The sequence below is a fragment of the Anopheles stephensi genome, chromosome 2, assembly GCF_013141755.1.
Source record: "Anopheles stephensi strain Indian chromosome 2, UCI_ANSTEP_V1.0, whole genome shotgun sequence".
Lineage (NCBI taxonomy): Eukaryota > Metazoa > Arthropoda > Insecta > Diptera > Culicidae > Anopheles > Anopheles stephensi.
In genome coordinates, this window is record NC_050202.1 from 67524424 (window position 1) to 67540941 (window position 16518).

General features: G+C 45.9%; 2 protein-coding genes across 3 annotated transcripts; both read right to left on the reverse strand.

Annotated features, from left to right (window-relative positions):
- Positions 1–5368: 5368 nt before the first annotated feature.
- Positions 5369–6960, reverse strand: LOC118504419 (lipase 3-like). Its single transcript, XM_036038853.1, has 3 exons — positions 6795–6960; positions 6005–6724; positions 5369–5923 (listed from the first exon to the last, which is right to left on the reverse strand). The coding sequence occupies exons 1-3, from the start codon at positions 6903–6905 to the stop codon at positions 5546–5548; spliced, it is 1209 nt and encodes a 402-aa protein (XP_035894746.1). The 5' UTR covers positions 6906–6960; the 3' UTR covers positions 5369–5545.
- Positions 6961–8021: 1061 nt separating this feature from the next.
- Positions 8022–16456, reverse strand: LOC118504420 (polyhomeotic-like protein 1). Of its 2 annotated transcripts, none has more exons than XM_036038856.1 (5): positions 16317–16456; positions 11667–14761; positions 10475–11586; positions 10305–10403; positions 8022–10237 (listed from the first exon to the last, which is right to left on the reverse strand). In XM_036038856.1, the coding sequence occupies exons 2-5, from the start codon at positions 14660–14662 to the stop codon at positions 9987–9989; spliced, it is 4458 nt and encodes a 1485-aa protein (XP_035894749.1). In that variant the 5' UTR covers positions 14663–14761; positions 16317–16456; the 3' UTR covers positions 8022–9986. The 2 variants fall into 2 exon arrangements, with proteins under 2 accessions (XP_035894749.1, XP_035894747.1); XM_036038854.1 differs by lacking the exon at positions 16317–16456 and adding an exon at positions 15194–15575 and having other exon boundaries at positions 9843–10237.
- Positions 16457–16518: the final 62 nt, after the last annotated feature.

Sequence of the window (16518 nt, forward strand, 5' to 3'; positions counted from 1 at the left end):
CAATGGTGTGTGCGTGCACTGGCTGGACCGAAAACCGTTCAATTCAATAATAAGTGAACACGAATAAAACAAATTAATTAGCGTTCGGATGCAAATTTTGGGCACCGTAACCATTCGGGTGGACATTCGAATGACAACGAATTGGGTTCGTTTTTTTAGGGCATCATGCATTGCAGGCATTTTGCATTCGACTCTGCAACGGTACATGCACGAGAGCTCGGACGTACCATTGGCGGGTAACATTCGGACATTGGGTGTCGTACTTTACCAGCATGTAATGGAATGCCACACATGTAATGCGTAGGTGGTTTTGAGTCGGGGTGGATTTATGAGAAATTGAAATGTTGATTTTCTAAGTAAAAAACACCTAACTACCTAAGATACAAAAAATAGGGTTTGAAAAATTAAAATAAACCTACGAAAAGCCGATTGATATTCATACACCGATGCGATTCTTGCGTAGAACACAACGGAATGTTTGTTAATTATTCTACGCTTCTATTCTAGGAAACTACACTGCGACTCAAAATAATCAGAAAAGCAGGATCCAGCTAACGTCCCTTACAACTCGGTTCTTAGTACTGGACTCAGATAGTGGAATAGATCTGTGGCATAGGAAAAACCAATAAAGACGGTGGATGATGTCAGTTATGATTGCAATCCACAGTAGACCTATAGCACGTCATTTGTTATACTCTCGCGAAATGCGCTACACAGTGCTGCAAATAGAAATATTATATGATTCATAGAGTAGGATCTCTAGTTCCTTCTTTACAATCATCAGCTCTTTATTTTGCTGCTCTTGAATGTAATAAAAAGTTTACTAAAAAAATAGCACACGGCTGTATAATTAAAATAGTAGCATCATAGCATCAGTTAAAACGCTAACATACGCACAGGAGATTGCAACCTTTGAAAGGATTCCACTTTCTGACGCTAACATAGAAATATGTTCAGGAATTCTTTTTTCTTCCAAAAAACTCCTCAGTCGCCAATATTTAGTAAGTATATTATAAAAATAGACCATAAAATACTAAAAAAATTTATACTAGCAATTTAGTTTGCGTTGGTATAAATAAACAGTCCAAGAACAGCAAGAGGGACAGTCCCCAGGGATTCAGGTGTCCACGCAGAAGAATATCCTCGATTCATGTTTGAACCGTAGCAGGAGCGCCTGGTAGTACTTTTGTCACAATTAATTGTTTAGGAGGATTGCTTTTTTGCGCAATTCTTGTTCGATGTGGAAATCGAAAAAAAAAATTTATGTGTTCTGAAATAAGTCAATATTAGTTTCACAGAACCGTTTCTTCGTCTTCCTTGGCACCTACAACCTTGAAAAGTCTCGGCCTGCCATTTCTGGCTTTCTGTGACTTGATTTTGCCCGCTTTTGATTGTTTTTGATTTTGAAATGAGAAAACTGTGACTTGATTTTGCCCGATTTTGATTGTTTTTGATTTTGAAATGAGAAAACCAAATTAAACGTTAACATCATAATCGTTAAAGAAACATTTGAAAAAAAAACTCGGCACAAAAATTAGCAACTTTCAACTGAACAACACTTTTAAATCAGAGTTAAAATTTCGATCAGATCCTTTCTACGATACGCTCATTCTCACAGATGGACGATGGAAATTTTATTATTACGAAGGGAAATGAGGACTTGAGAGGACTAGACCAACAGACGTGGTCGAGCCTGCCTAAGGTATTCTGCCTACCGTGTTAGAATAATACTAATTACAGATAAAAAAAATTGTTTGTTAACACATTGAACTTTCCAAGTTAGAAAAGGTTCTTCTTGAGTGTGGCTCCAAAAAATCCAACCTGGAATGGTTCACAAAAATGCTTGTTTTAAAGTATTTAATATAAATTATAAATAAAATAATTTTATAAATTTTGAGCAGTTTTAAATTATAAAAACCTTTACAATGAATTCTCTTAATCCTACCAAATACAAATTACGCTATCAGCCCAACCGAACCGTGCCTTGCGGAAAGAAAAAGAAATTAAATCAATTCCGCCAATATAAAACCAACACTGTGCACTCATTTTGTACAGCAATCACAAAAACGCATTGCCCATTGACACACGACCCCGTACTCTCCTCCACACTCCCTTCTTTTTCTCACCCCGGTCCGACACGAAGGTAGGAAAACCTTTTGCATTATCGCGCATGCTTTTCCCCGCTCGACCACAGCCGGATCCTTATTCTCACCCAATTATGCACTCACACAAACAACAATCAATGGAAGGAAAGGCACGACCCGGTCGCACACGGCTCCCCCCTGAAAACACGAGTTCGCTAATTAAAATCATATGTATCACATAACGACCGGCAACAGTTGCACCAGCATCCACAGCATATGACGGCACCCCCCCGAAAGAGACAAAGCGTAAGTGCGATTGTGCATCGCCCGAAAAAGCGGCGTTGCTGCCTCTTGGTGCGCATCGGTGCCGGTGAATCGACGAAATTAATGAGTCGTTTTGGGGAATGATGGCAAAATTGTCCCATACGTATCCTATCGCCTTACACCGTCGTCGTCGTCGTAGCCGTTTATTATTTAATTAGCATTATCTTAATCGTTACCGTTGTTTATTTTTTCTCCACCAATTTTTCCGGCCCAAATTGGCATCTTTTAATCAGGCGGCCGCCTGCCGGTCTAACTTCCGAAAAAATCCGTCGCAGCAGCAGCAGCAATGACACTCTAACCACCAAAAAGCGGGAATGCATTTATTATAATGTCGTTCGCTGCTTATGGCGCCGCCTGGTCGCCACCAGGGAGCCAGTGAGAGTAATAAGGACGGGTTGCGATAATGCAAGTTGCAACTGTTTATTGCACTTACGGTTTTGTTTTTTCAATTTTGCACAACCCATTTGCCCAACAAAAAAACCAGCGTCCTTTCGACCCTTTCGAGAGTCAAGCAACCGCTCACAAGGTGTGTCTTCCGGGCGAGTGCAGCTATCGGGATCGCACGCGTCCCGGAAGGTAGCACCGGTAGTCCCGAGTTTTCCGCACCGCACGGGCACCGATGTTGTGCTCCTGTTCCAAAACAAAACTCAAAAACATGCTCCAGCAAACAAACCAAACGGCAACCTGCCACCGATGCTGCTGCTCGCGCATTGGGGAAGAATTGTTTTACTATGGAGTGTGTTTGTATGTGTGTCTATGGGGCGTTTTTACCCGAAACCACCTGTTGCCCTATTCGTTAGTAAGCGGACGAATCAATGCCGTTTGTCAGCTACTAACTGCTAATCGCACCCCAGGGAACGATTTTTGCGATGTGCGCGTACCAGGCACCAAGAACTGTACCGTCCACGCGAAGAGGATTCAAATGCATTCAGCGTTGCAATCGCGTTACCCCGGCCCAACAGCACGCACGCTGCGATGCATTCGAGGTACAACCCTTCGGTGTGACTGTGTGCGGGTCGTGTGGCCGACACGACCCGACAGCTTCCGACAGTCCGAGTGGGTGTATGTGATGGGCATGCTACTACCCATCCCTACCGTTACTAGAGGTGCATACAGCGCGGTAGGTAGAACGTGCCGCACTCAATTACGTACGGCGATGCAACGCGCAATGCAACGCGCAATGCACCGATGGCGACCGAACGCTTCCGAAACCGCATGCTGTTTGTTTGTGGCAGTGCATTCTATTCGGCCGATAACAATGTGCTTTTCGCTGCTCTTGCGGGAATTGCAACGCGCGCGCGCGCCTCTGTCAGCTGAATATAAAACGTATCCGAGTTAATCAATGGGATGTGATTGATAGTAATGACTGCTCGTTAATAGCTTAGCGTAGGTGATGTCCAACTCATTTTGACCGGTGACGTACATTTTGAACATCAAGCGTTACATGACTCTAGTTCAATCTCGTTGACGAACATTTTAACGGGTAAATGTTACGTCATGTTACGGGTAAAATCAAGTCACAGAAAGCCAGAAATGGCAGGCGGAGACCTTTCGAGGTTGTAGTGCCACCGAAGAAGAAGAAGAGACTCAAAGGCTTTTTGGGAACCTCATGTTGGTTGGTCTTTACTCAGAAACGCACCTTTTCATCCAGTCATGTATCTCAGTTGATGAACTCAACCAAATTTGACAATCCAGCTACAGGTAAGCTAAGTGAAGGACACTAGTAAATGGTAGGCCAAGGCCACTTAGGGATTGAAGTCTTCTTCTTCTTCTTTCTTGACTTAACGTCCTCTTAGGTCATGCCTGCCATTTCTAGCTTACTAGATTTATTGATGCCGCATAGTTGGATAATCAGTCCTCACTATGAGGGAACGGTCCAGATGGGATTTGAGCCCCGGTCCTGTCGTGTGAAGACAGGCGCCGCTGACGTACCTACTACCGGGTTTGAAAACTTAGGAGAATACTAAAAAAATGAAAATATATACTGTACAATCTAATTTTCCTCTAGAAATCTCTACTATCAGGTCGCAATCAACTATCAAAGTTGCTAGGACAAAATTTCTTTAGAAAAATTCCCATTAGTCGAATACTTCAACATTCCTTTGTGGCCCGGATTGCACGGACTGGAGAGTCGCATCTGGCCCGCGAGCCGCGTGTTTGACACGTCTGGCTTAGGGTGTGTTTCAATGTATAGTGACTGATCTCGAGAATTGAGATAACAGCGTAATTACTCGACGGGACCAATATCCTCGATCCTCCTCGCTCTTTCCTCACAAGAGCAATATTTCTCTAAACTATGCTCGATGTTGTCTGTGAACAAAGTGTGAAAGCAAAGCAAACACGTCTGTCTTTAGGCCCCAAATAACTGTACGGATAGATGAGCTTCTCTAATGAAGCCCAAAGAAGTGCATCCTGCGCTATATGACTTTTGTCGTTGGACATACATACTTTTATAAATCTAGGAAGTTTCGATCGATTAAAAAGGACATGAGCAACCTATCCACCCCTAACAAGCTTGATAAAACAACATGAAGAGAGTTATTTAACTTCAAGATGCACTCTACACGGTATTCCCAAAAGACTAACGAAAACAGATAGGCGAGAGACCAAGCCCACCTTAAGAAACATCGAAACATGGATTAAAAATGTCCCCGTAAATCAAATTTACACACACGCGACACACTCATTCACCGTCATCGTACATTGCGATTTTTCTTAATCTTATCATAACGCAAGTTAAACAGTTGGCTTAAAGCATTAAGTCACGTTGACGTCTTTCCCGTGGGGGTCTTGCCTGCGAGGAGGTTTACGCTAAATCAATCGAAACGTTTAGCGTATGTACGAAAACACGAGCATTATCGGGTCGGTGCGCAACGTCTAGCTCATGATGATATGGCGCAGTTTGCTCAAATTTCCCAAACGATTACTTCACGACTTGTGAGAAAAAAATCCAATCGAAATTCCATTGCTTAAAGCATGTCTTTACTAAACTAGTTTATTACATTCGAAATGTATATTTTTTCGCAGTACGGCCAAGCCGTTGTTGACTATAAAAAAATGCATTTTTTAACGGTTAACAGTCTCTTGTGGTGGGTTCGTAGCTAAGGGGTTTTCGGGATGCGACGTCCTTCCAATCCTTACACGTACGCCTTCAGATCGGCCAGCAGTTCATCGTACAGCAGTGAGCGTACGTTAATGGCCCACACAAAATCAAGATGGTTGAAGGCTGGCAACGGCACGAGGTAACGCTTCACCACGTTCGGTAGCTCGCGGTACAGAAGCTCCACGTCAGCCGGTGTAGCCATCCAATCGTTCGTGCTGTGGTAAAACAGTGTCGGTGCCTGCACATTGGCCAGATTGTACACCGGTGGTGTGAGCTGTCCGTACCGGATCATGTTCATCGCTCCGTGATCGTACTGCCGGAAGATGCGTGATCGGATCGTTTGGGCGTGATGAATCATCTGCATCGTCGAAGCTCCGGCTGGCGAATGTGCGTGGATAACGGGCAACATCGTCTGGAAAAAGGGTAGAAACGAAGGGAGGTTAACACACACCCACACACACCCGGCTCAAAACAGATCCAAACCCAAACTTACCGAGTTAACCTCCTCCGTGTTAAAGCCAGCAATCAGGAACGTGTTGATTGTGCACATGTCCTGGAACGGTGCACCATCATGGCAGTTCTGCAAACCACCCTGAATGTTCATCTCATTGGTCGGCTCAAACCACCAGGTACCCATCATCTGCAGCATCAGCTCGGTCGTGTAGAGGAACGTGGCCAGGAAGAGTACATACCGACTGCGCGTGTTATGCATGTAGGCGGCCGGTGCCAGCGCGTGCATGCTCTTGACCCGCCGGTTGTAGTACGGGTGCTGTGACATCATCACCCAGTACGCGGTGGTACCCTGCGAATGGCCGACGTACTGCAGCGATTGCTGACCCGTACGTATCAGGATGTAGTCGATCACATTCGGGATGTCGATGCTGCCGACCTCATGCCAGGAAAAGTCCCAGAACGTTTGCGTTTCGTTGCTGCGGAACCGGTGGCGACGCGAGTATCGATTGCCACGTGCGTTGCCCATCCACACATCGTACCCAGCATCGGCCAGCATGTACGCCAGGCTGGTGCCCGGTCCCATCAGGATGTAGTCGGCCGAGGAGCTCAGCATACCGTGCTGCAGCAGCACGACCGGTTTTCCCGGAGCCGGTGGCGAAAGTGGACTGCCCGGGCAGCGATGCACACCGAGCAGATAGCCATCGTCCGTTTCGACTATGTGTTCCTCGGCGGGGTATCCATATTTGCGCAACAGACCAATCTGAAAGCAATCGTAAAACAGGAATTAATACACTCAGCTCAGCTTCCTAACCACTCTACAGCCGACCTACCGAATCTAGATGGGCATCCTCGATGATGTCGGGATGAATCTGCCCTGCGGTTTGCGTCACAGCCAGCAGCAGTACAACAGCCAACACACTGTACACGACACTTCTCATCATACGTATGTAAGTATTTCTTTCCACGTTACACGGGACACTGTGAAGCCTGATCGCACCGTTCGGTGGTTCTTAAATACCCGAATCGGAAGAATTTTATCTGCTTTAAACCATCCCCCCCGCCCTGAAAGTTGGATCCGATAAGCCTACCTGGCTGAGACAGGACACACGATTAGAGCTTTTCCCAGTCCAGTAATTACGACCAGATTAACTACAGGGTTTTACCAATCAAATAATCATTCGGGGAAAAAATGGGCCAAAACGTTAGAAATTAAGGCTGAAGACTGAATGTATGAAACCCCCCCCCCCCCCCCCCCCCCACCACCACTCAAGGCACTCACTTTTCGCTACTGAGTTACCTTAAATTTAGGAAAAATTAAGCAAAAGTGTTAAAAATTGTTTGCAAAGATTAGTGCCCGTAAGTGGGGGGGAGGGGGGGGGCATCTATTAAGACTTTAGCCGACATTAAACCACATTACAATCGATCCCGAAATGACATATGTACTTCACATTATTCCAAGCAAAAACCCTGCACTAAACATAACAATTGACCGGTTTAGGCCGTAAATCACAATGAAATGTCCACTAATCTTATCACTGATAAACGGGAGTTCACCACCATGTGAGTGAGAAACTTATTTGGCACAGTAAGATAATTGGTGCTAGTCACGTTTTATGGAAGCTTTTACTGCACCTGATCTGTCTCGAGACTAACGAACGATAGGAAGTTGGCAAGAAAACACCAAAAAGAAATGCTGTGAAGTAAGTTATGTTGATAACATGAAGATTGCAAACATTTGATTATCACAGACGTGTTCAATCAAATTTCTACAAACAGCGCCATCCATCCAGAACATTCGGACTAGTCATATACCCAGGTTAGTTTACGTATAGGGTTTTTTTTTTGCATAAAATTAAACATCTCTATTAGATAACTTGACCTTCGAGGATCAATGCCACAACGCCCCAAAATAATAGAAACGCAATAAAAATCAAGCACTTTTCATATAACTTACTGTTGAAAACCCTGTGAAGCGGAACTTTAATAAAGATAATAGAATAAAATAAATAAATGAAATTAAAAAAAGTAATTAAAGTTATAAGTGATACAGATCCAAATTGTGGTTTTTTAACACTTTTTATTACAAAAAGCACTGTTACAATTATTGTGTTTCGTATCCGTGTTTATAGCAAGCGTACAATTCGCTAGTATTTTGTTTGTTTGTTTTTATTAATTTTGAGAGGATTTTGTTCATCATTATGTTTCACCATTCGTGCGCACTTATTTTTTACACCACTCTACAACACACACAACACCGTCGGCTAAGAGCTTAGTTGTGAATACTGTAGATGTTTGGGAGGATTAACGCTACGCTAATGGTACTAATGAATTGCCAGTAATATGACTTACGATATTTTAAGTTGGTACGATTTACTGTTATCATGTAATCTCACTACACTATGCTACCGTTACAGCAGTACACTTATTGACTAACTTTTTTTTCTTTACCTTAGCCATATACTGCTCCAGCTCAAGTGTCGGTACTTCCTTACTAATTACAGTATATGTTTTACTTTAACGAGTAAGTAGGTAGGTAGGTAGGTAGGTGGTGGTCCGGTCTCTCACCGCTCAGTGCCGAATCCCATCGAACGCCTTTATCCAGGCCACAGATAAATGAAAAATCAAGGACGTCGTCATACCAAGAGCGCTCCTGAGGATGTGTTGTGTGCCACTAAAAGGAAGGGTAAGGGAAAAGAAGGGTGGATGGTGCCTCGCGACCGATTCACTCAAGGATGTGTGCCTACACGCGTAACATTAACTCGCTCTTCCGATCTTGCCGCCAGCGAGTTTCCTATAGCCAAACCGCTGCACCGCATGTCGTTCTGACTGGAGGTCAACCAAACAAATAAACACCCGTGTGTGTATTGCAGGGGTTTGCCTTCGTTTTGTATAATCAGGTACAGATATCGATTTCATTTGTAAAATATATCGTACATTACGTAGCGTGTGGGAAACGGTTATTCTCTGTTGTTTGAACTGGTTTTTTTTTTACAAAGGCATCGTAAATGCATGCTCGCTGTACGTGGTATATCAAGACCGGCCTGTTACCACGGCCAGACGAACGCAGGCTAACGTCCACCGATCACGTCACACTTCACGATGCTTCTTTCACCCTGCATGCCCACACCTGTGTTGGCCCTATCTTTATCGATGACGGAGACAGTAAGCGGTAAACCGTATCAACCTACTGCAGAATCGATTCAACCTAACACTTCACTGCACGGTTCTGGGACATTTCTCACGGTACGCATACGGACGGTCCCCGTACGGTTTTGCATCCCTAATCCTAGCTTAGATATCTAACACTATTTTTTGTTACGCACATTGACCACACAAACTAACGCGCCGTGTGTTGATTCGCGCTAAACGATTTTATTTACATCTATAAGATTTCTTCACAATCGATAATATTTCTTGAAACAAACTGACTATGGAAATACGACGAGTGTGGCTTATGACGCTATTTACAGTGAGTGCGTGAGTGCGTTATTAAAATTGCTACCCCCCTTTTGTCATCGCACTCGAGCGACCTTTGCTCGAGTGCCAATCTACAAGCGCTCGCCAACCGTTCCGGGCGTCTAATTTAGATACATTTTAAGTGCTATATTACATTATCGTAATTGTGAAAGCGTACTGTGGTTCCTGTGTCGACGTACCGTTTTTCCACCCCGAACCAGTATCGGAAGTATTTTGTACAAGACTGTCAGTTGAATTTGGTCTTGTCAGTTCGCTGGAGTATTAAAACTGAATAACGCGAGCAGGGCGCAAATTAAAGCTTCAAAAATGCAGTGGACGTGTTGAAGAAAGCATTTCTTAGTTTTGCAATTGAATGAGCAAACTGAGCACTAATCAAGATAGAGGATTCACGTCCCCCCCACATACATGTAAAACATTCCGCTTATGCCGCGACAATCGTTTTCCATCTCCAGAGGACACCTGCACGATTGTTTGCTGGTATGTAAAGCTGCATCCTATTGCTTCATTTAACACTGCTCCACCTCCCATAAAACCGTGCACTACACTTACGTATGCACCATACCCCGGATGTCGCTCGGTTTGTTCGACGATTGAAGCATTTGCTCGGTCGTCGCACACATATCCGAACCGTCCAACATTTCATCGTCGACATTGTCGAGAAAATCGCCCAACAAACTGCTCGGCTCCACCGTCATATCGTCGAGCGATTTCACGTGCTCCAGGGCACGCTCAATATCGTCCTCCACCTCCCGTGGGCAGCTCTGGTGCGAATCACCCGTATCATCCTCGGCCGGCACTAGAAAAGACCATCGGAGGTAAAATGTGGCTTTCGGAGAAGGCAATCGCTTCCTTTCGATGCTTACCATCAGCGAGACCTAGCAGATCGTTCAGTTCGTCCGGCGGCAGGTGACTGAGCATATTCGGATGGAGCAGATTGCTGAACTCGAACGGTATAATCTCTTCTGCAAAAAAGAATAGCACGAACATACAGTTTAGTTAAGAATTTAAGTATTAAATAATATCGCTAGCTAACCTATTACGTCCTGTGTTGCCAATAGTTCCGATTCGGACAATCCACCAACCCCGGTGTCTTCAGAACTCGCGTAAGCTGAACTGTTTTCGCATATCGTCAGCAGTTCCTGTGTGTTTGCCGGCGAACTATGGTTCAGTGTCGTTTGTACCGAGTGCGTTCCATTGGTGTAAATCTGTGGCTGCTGCTTCTGTTGCTGATCGTGCTCGTGTTCCAACCGATCCACGATTTCCCTAGTGACGGAAGGCTTATGCTGACCACGTAGAACTGTCGTTCCCGTAAAACCGGACGCAACGGTACGGTTGCTGCCAACGGCAGCAGGAATGTGTAGAATTCGGTTCGCTTGTGCCGCTGTGTGCAATACACCCGAGTTAAACGTAGCTGTCTTCGGTGGATTTTCACTGCCATCGCTCAAATGAAGTCGCTGCGACTGCTGCTGCTGCTGTGCAGGATGAACAACGATCGATGCCTTTGGTAGAGGCGTCATCGCTGACTTCAGCTGTACCTGTACTTTACCATTAGCGGACGAAGCGTTAAGCAATGACTTCTGCGGCTGCTGAACAACCATTTTCCGCTGTGGTTGGTTTGCAGGTGGTGCCGCTGTTAGCTTCGCCTGCTGCTGTTGCTGACTTGCGGCCTGATTCGAATGGTGGTTAGGATGGTGTATCAAAAACTGTTGCTTGTACTGCTGCTGATGTAGTAGCATCTGTTGTTGCAAAGGCGTGAGCTTCTTCTTCTTTTTCGGCCGTTTTTGTGATCGTACCACCACTTGAGGTGGTTGCTGGATGGGTTGTTTCGCTTTCTTTCTTCCAGCGATGATGGTCGGTGACGCTACCGTTGACGCTGTGGAAACGTTTGCTGGTGGTTTCTTGTGCAGTTTCACCTCCTGCGACATTTTGTCGTGATTGTCATGCTTCCAGGCGTGTTCCTTGCACAGGATCAGCTCATGGCTGATATCGAATACCGGCACGCGGCACTGGCTGTTGTCCGAAAACTTGGCCGTACATCGCTGAAACAAACACTGGTCCGCATCCTCCGTAATGTGATCGTAGCAGTGCGATGTCATTACGAGTGCCGATTTGTTGCATCCATCCGATATGCAGGTCGCCTTTTCACTATTTGTGTGGAAGGAAGACATGGTTAAAAATAATTGAAGCATTACAAACAATAATATCTCAAGAGCTCAATCACTTACCTAGATTTGTTGAGCTCGATCTGTCGCCTCTTGTCTAACTTTTCCACCATCTTAGCCATCGATTCCAACCGTTTTTTGGCAGTTGACGCAGCTGCACTTCGCATCCGCAAACCATTCCGGCACTGAACGACCCGCCGCTGCAGATAAGCTTTTTTCAGCTCCAGCCGTTCATCGCGCGACAGCATTCGTATTTCGAACTTTGCGCTATTGGCACTCCTACCGTGATGGCCTTTGCCCTTGCCACGCACACTACCGCTGCTCGATGCAGAGCTTCGATGCATAGGGTTCAGTCCCCAGCAGCTGGACGCACCGCTACTCTCCGGTACGGTAATTTCGATCGTTTCCTCATACCAACAGGACAGCGTGTTGGGATACTCATCGTACACATCGTCGTCCGACTCGTCACCCGGATCTTTCAAATCGAACAGGTACGCACCGGGAGCGTGCCATTCCCTGAGCTTTGGACACTTGATCGGTACGACGATCGCTCCCGGTACGGTACCTAGCGCTACCAATCGCTGCTTAGATGGTTTTTCATCTTGTTCCATCACTTCCTGCTTAATCTCGAACTCTTTTTCCAGCTTCACACTGGCTAGCAATGACGGAATCGGTGGGCTCGGTGGATTATGCTTTCCCGGAGCGTTTGGCGTACTGGTTGTGCACGATGGTGAGGTACCAATGTTACCTACCGGAGAAGATTCCCGACCCGAAAACGGTTCCTGTTCCTCACCCAGCGAATGTTGACTATGCGTTCGTTTGCTGGACTTTTGCTGCTGCTTGCCAGCACTTTTGCCCGTAACGGTCGATTTTCGACCAGACATTGCACGTACTTTCCCATTCACATCTTCCGCCGGCATGAGCTCTTCTTCCTTTATCGCCGGCATCGGTTTAGTGTCTTGGTGGGTAGACTCTTCTGACGCTTTCCTTTCGCCTAAAATTGAAACTGAAGACGGCGCCTCCTCTGTTGAAGGCCGTTTTTTCATCGCAACAGAGTTAACGGTAGGCTCAACCGGCGAGGATGGCGATCGGATGATTTTTTCAACCCTACCTACGACCGGCGACGATTGATCGGTTGATTTCGGTGACTTTGTTGCAGTTTCTGTTTCTACGTTCGAACCTACGAGCAGCAAGCTTTGTTGATTCGCAGGACGACGCACACTTTCGCTCAGGTCAGTCATTTTACCGGCATTTTCCTCTTTCGGCGCTGATACTGTCATCCTCGAGGCTTCATTAACTTTTGCCAGTAACGATCCATCTTTCGTCGCATTCGCCGAAGACGTCAGCAAGGAAATTGGAGCAGTCGAGGTGGCAGGTTTAGGAGACTGTTGTTGAGGTACGGTCCGTTGTTTAGTGCCTGCGGATGCGGTCAGTTGTTGTTGTTGTTTTCGCTGTGGTTGTAACAACAGCGATTGTGGTTGCTGTTGTGCTGGCTGTAGTTTTGCTGGTGGTGTTGCAGCCGGTATGGTTGTGTGCGGTGCTTGTTTCGGCGACGGCTGTTGTTGTTGTTGCTGATGCTGCAGAAGCAGCGATTGTTTCTGGCCATTGGGTGTGGACTGAAGTAGCGCCTTCGAAACAGCTTGGGGCTGTTGCTGAGATTGCGACTGAACGGAACACGATTGTGGTTTGGGCTGCAGTTTCTGTGTGCTGTCTGCATTTTGCGACGATGTTTTCGATAGCGTATGGGGCAATGGTTGCGGTGATACTTGGTTACCTACAATCGATTGTTGCTTCAATTGCGGTGCTTTTTGCTGCTTCTGTACCGGCTGCTGTTGTTGTTGCGGTTGTTGCTTCGGCTGTTGCTGTACAGGTTGTGGAGTGCTTTGTTGCTGGTTAGGTGACGGCGGGGTTTGTTGCTGCTGTGAAGGCTTTTGTAGTAAAATCTGCTGTTGTTGTTGTGGTGGTGCTGGTTGTTGTTGCTTTTGCTGTGGCTGTGTCGGTGACTGCTGTTGTTGCTGCTGTTGCTGTTGCAGTTGATGCTGTTTAATGAGTGTATTTCTCAACGTTGCTATGGTGACCGGATTGGAAAGGTGGGCAGTTGTGCCTATTGCATTGCTGTTTGTTGCTTGTAAATAAAATTTTCCCTGTGCCTGTGGCTGTATTAAACGAATTTTTGTCGGCGAAACTGTTGAAACATTAGACACCACAGCCACACCGGAAGCATTCCGATTCACAGCATTTACCGTGGCAACATTCGCTATCCTTGCTGAACTCGTGGCAACGGAAATCGTTGGGCTTACCCCATTGCTGCTGCTACTGTTAGTCACTAGCAGCTTCCTAGCTCCATCGCTTGAAGTGGTTACGTGTATGAAGCTTCCCTGCGGGATACCACCACCACCACCCCCAACTACTCCTTTGGCTAGCTGTTGTGGTGGAATTTTGATAAACTTCAAGATAGACCCCCCGGTGGTTGACAGCTGTTGGCCGGGCGAGGTTTGATTCGGTTGCTGCAAGCGTGAGATTATTTTCGCTCCACCCGCAACGACGGTCGTTATCATCGGTGTCTTCTGCTGCGGCAGTACCTTCTTGATCAATTTGCCCACCGTCACCGTTGGCGAGGACTGAACAGACAGATTACCCTGCAGTTGGGACTGCTGCTGTTTAATTTGCACCGGTTTCGTAAACACTGGAATCGTTGTACCGACCGTTCCGGGCGCTCGCACTACTGTCGTAGCGGTTGGGGAAGCCGTCGTCACCACACCATTGTAGCGCACCTTAAGTGTGGCCGGCGATGTAACTGTTGCGGGAGAAATGCTCACAGGTTTATCCTTGGATGCAGTGACGCTTCCGGCAGAATTGGTCGTGAGCAATAGGCTTGCACCGGAGGACGCGGTTTGTATGGTAGTGGTGGTTGTGGTGGTTGCATTATTGTTGCTGCTGGAACTATTACTAACTGCACTTGAATGGTTTGCGTACGCCAATGAGTTCGCTTGCAGTGGTGCCGATTCCGTGAACGCGTACGGATCCTCCTGTGCACGTGTCGTGGAATGGCATGACATGACCCTTTAGCCTGTACGACACCGCTCGCGCACTTGATTCCTAGTCTGCTGGTGGTTTTGGGCTGCTTGTTCTTCAATTTAAAGATCAGTGACTGATATCTACAAAAGAAAACACATTATACGCATTAATCAAGCAATATAATATAAGATTTCTAAGAAGATTGAATGAGAAATAGCGCCAGCCATGAGTCACGTTCATTTTTAAACCAATGCAACAAATGCATGGACGTATGACTTTGTCCGCCCTTTAAGGAAACGTTTGCTACAATGCACAAGCAGTGGCAATCGAGAGATAAGGTTGTGTAGTACTGCTTACGAAAATACTGTCATAAAAAATCCTTTCCCTCAAACTATCAACTACAGTCCCAGGAATGAATGCTAACCGGGAAATACGAGAACAGAGCTACAAACATCCTACAGCTTCATCTTTCCCTCAGGGACAATGCCCACAATTAGGGCGGCTAATTGCTTTCCACGCAGCTTCAAAGCCGCGAAGCTATACTCATATGCTGCTACTTTTCAACGACCTACATTTCACAACGACACAACTGCGAAATCGGCACTGTTATTGCAGCAGCTGCTGCTGGATGTACTTGGGAGGCCTTTTCGCTCTCAACGCTCCACCACCGTCTGCGAGTTGTTTTTACTGCTGTTGTTGCTAGCTTCTTGCGTGATTACTTCACCACCAGTCAGGCGCACACTTTTCCTTCCGTCCGATGCGTCACGAAACAAGTGTCCCCGGGCGTGCAATTATCGGCAATGCAAAGGCAGAGGGTCCGACTAGCGATTGCGGTAGTGTTCACTTCATTGTGACCCTTTATGGTTACACTATTTGCACGATATTTCACTACCAAATCTATTGCTGCTCTTGCACGCACGGAGAAGTTTTCTTCCGCTGTCAAAAGACGGCACTTGACAGTTCGCAGGTTTATTTTGTTTGCATCGTAGCAGGGCTCGAAGCCGGCAACGGATCTGCTGCTCAGTGTTGTTGTGTTTATTCTTTGCAGCTTTCGAAGCATTTACAACATTCACGATTATGGAATATCACCACCTATTTGTTCAACATTTTTTAAGTAGTTGTGAAAAACTAATTTCAGGTAATCGCCCAAACTAATAAAAATTTGGCAGATTTTCGTGTCATGGGCATAGTTTCCCAATCTTATACATTCCAGTTAACAACCGGACACGCCAGAATGTATTCTTTTCCTCTATTAGAACCAAGAATGTTGTTTTTTTCTATACCATGCATTGGTGCCTCCAAGCCCACCATCCACATCGGCATGCAAAAGTCAACGAACTTTCCGAAGGCGAACGAAGCGGCAAGCACTAGCGAGCAAAACCCAGCCTTTTCCGTGTGTTAAAAGGAGTATAACACAATAAGAAGCAACTGTAGATCAATTCTAACCTGATCCTTCTTGTCTATTCACCGAATTTCTCGCAAAATTACAAGATTTAAGTTAACACCGGGGAAAGCACCTTTAACTACCAACAAACCGCACCGCACAAACAATCCCACACTCTTGTTGGTCTATATACACACGCACACCACTAAACAAAAGTGCCGCATCTTCCGCTCACGGTATCGCATGTTCCGTATGGTACGTAAACGTTTTATTATCGATTTACCACCAACCTTTGCTGATGCTACACTTACCACGTGATCTTGGTACGGTATAGTAGTCGAACTTTTCTATTTATTTGCCAATTCTTTACTGTTTCCCTAAAAATGCGCTGCACGAAAGCCAACACGACTTGCGCTGTGCATTTGTGTTTATTGAAGAAAAAAATACCGCCCTTTGACGTTTAGGCGCGCACGTCAAAGTGACAGCCGGTAGGGTTGAGCAAAAAGCTATCAG

Bases quoted from the DNA above. Each gene is read 5' to 3' on its own strand.
- LOC118504419 (XM_036038853.1), bottom strand. From the start codon at position 6,905: ATGATGAGAAGTGTCGTGTACAGTGTGTTGGCTGTTGTACTGCTGCTG. The intron at 6,725-6,794 runs GTAGGTCGGCTG...GATTGCTTTCAG, and splicing joins AGGATGCCCATCTAGATTCG to ATTGGTCTGTTGCGCAAATA. The intron at 5,924-6,004 runs GTAAGTTTGGGT...CCCTTTTTCCAG, and splicing joins ACACGGAGGAGGTTAACTCG to ACGATGTTGCCCGTTATCCA.
- LOC118504420 (XM_036038856.1), bottom strand. From the start codon at position 14,662: ATGTCATGCCATTCCACGACACGTGCACAGGAGGATCCGTACGCGTTC. The intron at 11,587-11,666 runs GTAAGTGATTGA...CCACACAAATAG, and splicing joins ATCGAGCTCAACAAATCTAG to TGAAAAGGCGACCTGCATAT. The intron at 10,404-10,474 runs GTTAGCTAGCGA...TCTTTTTTGCAG, and splicing joins GGCAACACAGGACGTAATAG to AAGAGATTATACCGTTCGAG.